We start from the raw sequence: 9,908 nt of genomic DNA, 5'->3' as shown, positions 1-9,908 counted from the left end.
AGGGTTTGGGAGGAGTGGGGGAGGGGGAGTTGTTAGAGGAATAAATAATTGAGCTTAAGTACTACGAAATCATCATGGTATAAAATATATATAAATAATTAGGTTGCTTATAAGATACTCTTAATAATGATGGGAAAAATTTTAATATGATAAAAATTAATTGATAACTTGATAAAAATTGTAACTAAGCTGCTATATAGATTACATTACACCGACAATATCCATAAATATAATTAAGGATTTATCTTGAAAAGCAAGAGCAGTATCATTAGCCCTTTGAAACTCCGGCCATTGTATCAATTTATTATACTCCTAAGAGTTTTTGGCAGTGTTCACTTTTCTAATGCCAAATAACTAAGATGGACATAATGATACAGTTCCTCAAGATGGGAACAAGAAGAATGAGTTTCTGATCCGGCAACCCAAGAACAAGTTAGGGATGAAACCTTATAAAGTATTAGCTCTATTTTAATTCGTGTACTACAATTTGACTCACTATACAAAATTAAGTAATTAAAAAAAAGAAAAAACACTCGTGCCGGAGACGTCGCTAGTGCCATTGCCTTGGACTTATATAGATCAAATATGATAAATGGGATTGTGGCACCCCAGTGACCGCCAATGCAAAATGATGCCACCTAAAAAGAATGGAACATTGTTTCGGTTTGTTGGATCCTGTAAAATAAACGCACTTCTAACATTTATGATCTTAAATATGCCATAATATTTGTAGCTAGAGAATTTTTTAAACTATGATCTTAAATACTATGTCATAATAGTCGTGTGTTTTAGAAGCTTCTCATTAACAATAAAATGAAAAGCCTGCTGCTAGTCAGATGTTTCCAACTTTATAAAGAAATGGATATTCTTTTTCTCAAGTAGCTAGTTGGGGATTAGTCATTTGGTTGCTAAAAAGGAGTAATGAAAGCTAGTTTTTTGAAAGTGCTACTCTAGTGGTATTTATTAAATTAATAAGAAGCAAAATTAATTTATTCTTTTGTGTTTCTCCTTTTGCTTTCTTTGCTTTGCTATAGACATGCTTCTGACTTCCGCTTCCAACATACTTATTGCTTCTCACTTTCTTCCCTCGGGTAATTTCCTTGAATATTTATATCAATGAATTAGTATTCTTCTTCTAGTTTCTTATTCTTTAATTTATGTTATTATCTCTCATTTCTTGTATTTTGATTATCGTATGATTTTGTGGTAGCTACGTTATTATTCTTTTTTTTTCCCATTGCTTTGTCATAATTCATCAGTATTTTGTCATGACTTCTATACTTCTGTCAGTATATCTTTTCTCGAATTGTTTTAGTTTGCTTTTCTAGCTGATGGTCTATCGGAAATAACCTCTGTATCTCTCATTATAGGGATAAGGTTTGCGTAAACTCTATCATCTCCGGATTCACTTGTGAAATTACATTGAGTATGTTGTCGTTGTAATGAATATATGATACGTGTTGAGTATATATATAATTACTTATTTAATCATGATTAATTAATGAAATATTTTTACTTCATTAAACTACTTAACTATGGTAAGTTGTACTTCCTCCGTCCATTTTTGCTCACTCATTAAAAATCAATAAATAAAATGTCAATTTTACTATATCAACCTTTGAGTACAATAAATTCAATGTTTTTGCAAAATGCATTGGAAAATGATTACGGTTAATAATAGGGTAAGTAAGGAACTAAGTGGTAAATTATGTCTTGATTTTTTAAATTAAACAAGTAAAAGTGAACATCTATTTTTAATATAGCAGACATGTAAATGTAGATGGAAAAAATATTAATTTAGGGTAAACACCATATACTAGTTAGTATTTACCTTTCCCTTAGATAGTCTCCTGTCCTCTCAATGTTTAATTCGATTTTTTCATTAAACTAAAAGTCATTTATGTACAAATATCAAAAGTGAGAACGTAATCTTAGTAGGCGTTTGGCCAACCCATGGTTTGAAACCATGGTTTCAAACCAGCGTTTGGACATACGTCATGGTTTCAAACCAGCGTTTGGACATACGTTTGAAACCATGGTTTCAACTTTTTAAAATATAAAATTTAACCATAAGTTTATATTTTATAGAAAAAGACCCATAAGTTGGTAGATATTTTTAACAATTGACTCCATCAATCATTTACCAATCTCTTAACTTCCACAAACCTTTATTTATGTCTACCAACCTTTAATTTATGTGGGAGGATTATATTAAAGAGTAATTACATTACTATTCATGTTAAATTTTCGTTTTTATTGAACTAAAGTTTGATTAATTGATGTTGCATTTTTTAGAAAGGTCTTCTATTAGTGTACTAATTTTGTTATAAACTATGATTTGCTCATTTGGTAAGATTATATAAGAATTGAGAGTGTTTTGATAGTTTTCACAATTTGTGGTTTTTATGTCTATAAGAAAAAATACAACTTAAAATGTTCAAATTGTATGTCCAAACATGATTTGAAACCTGATTTTAAACCATGTCCAAACAGGGCGTTAATACCAGCACAAAAGTATCCATTAGCGCAAATCACCATATAATTAGGCTGCCGAGTAATAGTACTTCTAAGCTGATAAAGCCCAAATAGTCATTCTCAATCCATATTGCTAAAATCCCATAATTTCTCGGTCCAACAGCAACCTCAGTTAGACTTACTCAGAAATTCGTTTATTTTTAGAGCCTGTTTGGATTAAGCATATTTTAAGTGCTTTGATTTGAAGCTAAAATAGCTTTTAAGCACTTTGTAGTGTTTGCTAAGATGAAAAAAAATAAAAATTAGACATTTATTTTTAAGTCAAAATAATAAAAAAATATGGCAAAAGTCATAAGTTATAATCCCATCCAAACAAGCTCTTAGTAGTGATACCCAATTCGATAGGATTTGATAAACAATTTAACAAGATAGACTACAACTTGCAGTCTTACCATCTTCGTGACTTGCATGCCATCGTTTTGAAATATATTTTCTTTGTCGTAGCTTTGGAAATAAACAATCCGGTAGAATTTGAAGGTATCCAACCAATCTGTCACGACTTCAACAGCTTAAAAGTATTTTAATTCGTTTTTTTTTTTTTCATGAAACTTAAAAAGGGTCATTTCTACACAAATGATACAGAACTGCAAATCACCCAAATCTAAATTTAGGCTACCGAGTAACAGTACGTCCAACCTGATAGAGACTGTCTCATATGTCATTGGCGAATTGCCCTTCTTTTGGGTGGTCTTTAAATTTTGCCCCTCATATTTGAAATTTTTAAATTTTGTCCTTCATTAAATTTTATGGGTTTCAGGTTCGAACTCCCACACAGTCAAAATTTTAAAAAGAATTCGCAAGGCAGAGTTTAAATTTCGCTATGCCCCCATCGGCATACACTTGTGAAGGAATTAGCAAAGTTATGCCGGACCCGACATACTTATGCCTTATGGGCAGACTTGGCATAAGTATGCCGGTTCCGGCATAACTTTGATAATTCCTTCACAAGTTTATGTCGGATCCGATATAAAAGTTTGCCCATTAAAAGTATGCCCCCATCGGCATAAACTTATTAAGGAATTATCAAACTTATGCCGATGGGGGCATACTTATGCCTTATGGGCAAACTTTGCCTTGAAGCATATATATGTATTTTTTTTTAACTTTTCAAGGTAAACCTTTGGTAATGCCTTAATTAAAAGTGTGCCCATAAAACATAACTAAAAGTATGCCCCATAAGGCGTAAGTTTTCCTTAAGACATAACTAAAAGTTTACCTTATAAGGCAAAGTTTAAATTTTATATGCCCCTGCGGCAAACTTTTAGTTATGTTTAACTAAAATTCTGTCGGAGGGGGCAGACTTTGCCTTGAGGGGTAGACTTTTAGTTATGCCGGATCCGGCATAACTTTAACTTTTTCTTAAAGATTGTATGCTGGATCCGGCATACATTCCCCTAGTCCTGCCTTGCGAAATTATTTTTTTATTTTATGCCTGAGCGGGGGTTCGAACCCAGAACTTCATGTATTCGCCTATCTTTTCAAGCAAAGAGCAAAATTTAAAGACCACAAATATGAAGGGCAAAATTTAAAGACCACAAATTTGAGGGGCAAAATTTAAAGACCACCCCAAACGAAGGGCAATCCGCGCACAAAAATGTATGTCATTTGCACTTTTATCCCTATTTTGTGTTGGTCTTTAGTTTTTGTCCTTCGAGGAAATAATTTTTTGGGGGCATAAGTTTATATTTTCGCATCGTAAATTTTATAAATTATGCGTTGCATAATTTTTTTCCCCTTAAAGAACTTATTTTCCGCTAGACATAAGTTCGATTTTAAAGGACAAAAATGAAAGACCAGCCCATTTAAAGGTCAAAAATTACATTTTTTTTGCACGGATTTCCCTTCAAAGGTATTGGTCTTTAATTTTTGCCTTTCGCTTAAAATACCTCGAGGTTCTGGGTTCGAACCTCCGCTCACCAAAAAAAAAAAATTCTAAGGTAAAGCTTCACGAAAAGTTTGCCTTATAAGTTAGAATTTAGTTACACCTTATAAGACAGAATTTTAAGGCACAGTCTGCCTTAAGACAAAAGTTTGTCTTGCGAAATTTTATAAGACGTTTTTTTTTTTTTTACTCTGCTAGGATTCTACAAAAGTAGGCTTAACTTTTGCCTGAATATGTCTAATTTTGCTATGGAATTCTGCCTTGCGATTTTTTTTTACTGAGTAGGGGTCCGAACCCAAAATCTCGAAGTATTTTAGGCAAAGGGCAAAAATTGTAGACCAACAATTTGAGGGGCAAAAATTAAAGGGGAAAGATCATGGATGGCCCCTCAAACAAAAAAAGTTATTCGCCCATACCCCCATTACTTTTGTATCCCTAGAAAAAATTAAAAATATTTACCCGAGATGCCCCTTAGTTACCCCCCGGTTATGATACCAAAATGGTATATAAATATATTGAGATGGTATTATGGATGATCATGTTCATATACCGTAACGGTATCATGAAGAACTGCTTCAATCCTTCAATGAAACACTCATCTATAATACCATCGTATTATATACATATACCGTGATGATATCATGAAGGACCTTCAGTCCTTTAATGGAACACTGCTCAGGACCATGATAGCATCATGGTATATAAATATACTGAGATAATATTATAGAGGATTATTTCAGGCATTCTCTTAGTCCTCCATGATACCATCATGATATATAAATATACTGCGATGCTATCACGAAGAGGAAGGAGTTTGGCTGAGGGGTATGTCGGGTAAATACTTTCAGCCGATGGGGGTAGAAGCGAAACTAATTTAGGAAGGGACATGGGCGGATAGTTATTTTATATTTTGGGGACAACTAGCGATGTTTCTCCAAAATTAAAGACCACCCCGAATAAGAAATCGTGCAAATTGTCCCAAAAGTTAAAAAAATCAGTGCATTCGAAGGACAAAAATTAAAGACCGGTACAAAAATAGGAACCAAAATGCAAATGACCCCAATCCCGATTACTAAAAGCCCATATTTTGTCAGCCCAACCCAAACCCAAAACCCTAGTACCTCCACACATATATACAAACACCTCTTATGTATCATCTTCTAGGTTTTCACTCGCACACCTTTTCACAAACACCTTGAGTGCATTTCTCTGAGAGAGCAAAAAAATGCCGGCAGGACATGGATTAAGGTCTCGTACAAGAGATTCATTCTCACGTGCATTCAGAAAGAAGGGAGTTATCCCACTTTCAACTTATTTAAGGATTTTCAAAATCGGTGATTATGTTGATATTAAGGTTAATGGTGCTGTTCACAAAGGTATGCCTCATAAGTTCTATCATGGACGTACTGGTCGTATTTGGAATGTTACCAAACGTGCCGTTGGTGTTGAAGTCAACAAACAGGTAAAAAAAAACAGTAAATTTGAGCATTTTTAGTTGATGTTTTGTTGATTTGTTGTATAACTTTGTTTGTTGATTGGATTTATAGGTTTAGATAGTAATAATTATTAAATAACACTAATTTTGAGCATGTTTGTATGATATTTCGTGAATTTGTTATGTAACTTTGTTTGTTTTGTGTTTATTGACTGGATTTATAGGTTTAGATAGTGATAATTAGTAAAAACACTAATTTTGAGCATGTTTATATGATAATTTGTTCTATGACTTTGTTTGTTTAGTGTTTTGTGATTGAATTTACAGGGTTAGATAGTAATAATTTGTTTCTGTAAGGAGATCTAGTATTGTTGATTGGATTCGTAGTTTTAGATATTGCTAGTTTCTACGGAGAGATTTGGTATCTTCTTATTTCGCTGTTGCTCGTTGTAATATCTGTTAATTGGATTCGTTTAGATAGAATTGCTAGTTTATGTGAAGAGATCTGGAAATTTGTCACTTTGTTGTTAATTATCCCCATTTTGAAAGCTGAATTTTTGTATATAACCGGCTACGTTAATCAACCAATACTAGCAATTATATATTTTGTTTGGTTAATGAAATAGACTCTGTGGCTGAACCAGGAATTTATGCGGGCTGATTAAAAAAGCTCGAGTGTTACCCATAGTATTTTAACATATGAGTTGAAGCAATGTTTGAACCCGCTTTGTCAAGAGACTAGAATCTTCCTTTATGTCTAGGGGATTCCAAAAACTCTTGTGTTTTTGCCTTGCTCCTTTGGCTCCCTATGAACAGGTTCTATCTTTTGGATCTCAATGAAATGCTTTGTGCTCCCCAACCTTTCGCTTGCTGTATGTGAAACTGCTTTGTGTTCCCCATCCTTTTCCTTGCAGTATATGGAAAAGATTGCTTAGATGCCTCTTAAGTTGTGATTTACTGTCACCCAAAGCTCGTCCCCACAATAGGAATCAGACTCATCTCTATTTCGGGGAAGGGCAATACCTGAAAAGAAATTTGCATAGGGTTGTCTTGGTTTTGCTCCTTGAGGTAGAGGAGTTAAGTGTTTGAGTAACAATTTGTTAGAGTTTTGAATGGTTGGGGTTTTACACTTATTAAGGTAACTTAAGCTTAATGGAACTGAGGATGGATACTGGCCGCAGTATATCTGCGAACATCAAATAAAAAAATGGAATGGATATTTTGAAGTTTGGGAATTATAATTTCTAACATGTATTTGTTGTATTGTTCAAGCTTGATTTCATTTGTGGGTTATATTACTTCCTGCATGGACAAGCTTATTAGTTTTCAAGATAATTGGCTTTCTCTAATCTTTCTTACTGTTCAAATGATAGTTAATACATTTTCAGAATAAAAATGCACCTCAATGATATGTATTGCTAGTTTCTCAAAACACTGTTGTCATTTTCCCTAACTGTGTGCAATAGCAGAGTACTATTTGAATTATCAAAGGACATTCTAATTATATACTGGATGATTATTATGTGAAATCTCTTTTTTGTCTTCTGTTAGGGTGTTTTACTGGTTTTTCCATCCTTAATGTTGAAGTTTGTTGCTAAAGGTCCTTTTTGAGTGTGTTCCCTTTCCTTGTTCCTTCGGTGTTATCATGAACTTTCGTGATGTATGTTAGTCTCATTCCTCTTTTTCTTGTTCTGTATCTCAGGTTCGTAACAAGATCTTAAAAAAGAGGATCCATGTGAGGATTGAGCATGTTCAACAGTCTCGATGCACCGAAGAAGTCAGAGAGAGGATTAAGAAGAATGATCAACTAAAGGCTGATGCCAAGGCTAGAGGTGAAATCGTCAGCACAAAAAGGCAACCACAAGGACCCAAACCAGGGTTCATGGTTGAAGGTGCTACTCTGGAGACCGTTACCCCCATCCCATATGATGTGGTCAATGATTTGAAGGGAGGATATTAATCTTAGTCTGTTTCTGAGGTGTTGTTTTGTTCTATCTGCTTTTCTGAAATTCAAAGACAGGATTAGTTTTTTGTTGTCAGCTCCAGACATTGCTTGTTAGTTCTAAATTTTGTTTACCATTAGAGTCCTTTGTTGAACTTTTGCTGCAAAGTGAATGAAGGCCGTCTATCTATTACCTAAATTCCCTTCATTTTAAGATGAATCTATTGATGTAGCTGTGTTCTTTAGCAATTTGATTATATTTTATTGGAGAAATACCTCCTTTGGTAGGAACCCAAGGACTTGGTTTTCCAGTAGACTGGTTGATATAGGACAGGCGTTACGAACAAAATCTAATGGTCCAAAGTACTTATCTTAGCACTTTGTAGAAGCACCTGCCCTTCTTCTGTTCCCTTTTCTTTTCCATGCTCACATACAGTACTTGCTTTCAATAATTCTATGTTAATGAAGCAATACCATCCCGTTGGAACAGCAACAACTAATAACTTGTAATGTGCTAAAAGTAAATTTATTTTTCAAGTACCTCTGTAGTGTAATGTAGCAAAAAAAAAAACGGCTCATCCTTTTCCTATTTTTAATATAGCTTATCATCAGTTTTCTAGATATTGCCGGAATAGTTGATGAAATCAACTTTAATTTAGAACTTAGAAGATATCTTTTCAATTTTCAGCCGAGCTCAGCAATTGGTTCAATGTATTTACGGACCTAAAGCAATGGCTTTAGGCCTCCAAAATTTTGGGGCCCCATTTTCACTAATAGTAGGTTCGTGATTTTTTTTTTTTTTAAATTTTACTCTCTGTCCTAATGTATGACTTTTTGTTTTTTGATATTCCGCGGGAATTTTGATCAATATTTTAAGATGTTTTTTTTCACCAAATTGATAAGAGAAAAGTTGTAACTTATAATACATGTCATGTTGTTTTCAAATATATAAATTTTAATCTTAAAATATTGAGTTAATTTAATTCAATTTAACTTCAAAATTTAGTTAAATTGACTTTCGAAAAGTGAAAAGTATTACATAAATTGGGATGGATGCAGTAGTGGTTTTTTTTTTTTTTTTTTTTTTAAAAAGATGGACATCGATGTAAGTAAATTATTACTACTAGAGTTATTGGTGAAACGAAGATAGCTTCGTGTGAAAAATTTGTTAGTGTTAGTGGAGCTAGAGGAAACATGAAGTTAACTACCGTATATTTCTTCATGCTCTATGCATACAAGATGGCATTAGCTCAATGCAGTGACCAAAAATTGTTCTTTTGCGGCAACGATGAATGGAGTAGTGTTTAAAAGTAAAAAGGTATAATTTTACCTGAAAAAGGAAAAAAAAAACATTTGTTACTAATGTTGATTGCACCGGTTAGAAAAATAGACTTCGTAATAAAAATACATATGAAGTTTTTTTCAAAAGAAAAGTTAGGGCTTCTCGTCAAGTTTGGCTTTAGGCCAACGAAATGTTGAGCCGACCCTGATTAAGAGTGTTGAGAACACAGTTGAAGAAAAGGGATAATATGTGACTTACTAGGATGGAATTACAGTAGATATTGTGACAAAAGACGACGGTTTCAGCACTGTGTTTTACTACTTTAATTTAGATATAGTGAAGAGGAGAGCAAAGAAGGGGTTGATGCGTTTGCAGTGTCTAGAGTGATAAAAGTGAATGGAAGTAATTTGGTCCATTAGATTTTGTAAATGATATATGTCGTAAATCAAGAAGTGTTCTGGAGGAACAGGGGAAAATCGGTACGGGAGGGGATTCTAATCTTTTACGAAGTGGGTTTACAATACGACGTCTCATATTCAAACTTTGATTGCGCAAACTTACTCATAAGCTGGTTCAAACACAACGGTTATAAAAATAAAATAAAAAATCATTTTGGTAGCGTCTATTAGTATTTGGCTGGGATTCGTTTACTCACTTAGGCGCCACCTTGTACTTCTCCCTACGTCACCTTGCTATGTATTGTGGCCACCTCTTATTTTTTGGGGTTCATTTTAAATATTCTATTTTTGTAGGATTTCTCTTGCACTACTCTTTTCAATAGGTTTGAATATGAAAAATGTTAAATCTATAAATGAAACAGAAAAACTACAAA

The 9,908-nt window shown here is 33.6% G+C and overlaps 1 protein-coding gene across 1 annotated transcript; it reads left to right on the top strand.

Annotated features, from left to right (window-relative positions):
• The first annotated feature begins 5,572 nt into the window (after positions 1 to 5,572).
• Positions 5,573 to 7,993, top strand: LOC132607533 (large ribosomal subunit protein eL21x/eL21w). Its single transcript, XM_060321544.1, has 2 exons — positions 5,573 to 5,879; positions 7,555 to 7,993. Exons 1-2 carry the CDS (start codon positions 5,643 to 5,645, stop codon positions 7,810 to 7,812), a joined length of 495 nt encoding a protein of 164 aa, XP_060177527.1. The 5' UTR covers positions 5,573 to 5,642; the 3' UTR covers positions 7,813 to 7,993.
• Positions 7,994 to 9,908: the final 1,915 nt, after the last annotated feature.

The sequence above is a fragment of the Lycium barbarum genome, chromosome 8 (genome assembly GCF_019175385.1).
Source record: "Lycium barbarum isolate Lr01 chromosome 8, ASM1917538v2, whole genome shotgun sequence".
NCBI lineage: Eukaryota > Viridiplantae > Streptophyta > Magnoliopsida > Solanales > Solanaceae > Lycium > Lycium barbarum.
This window is presented reverse-complemented; position numbering and strand designations above follow the sequence as displayed.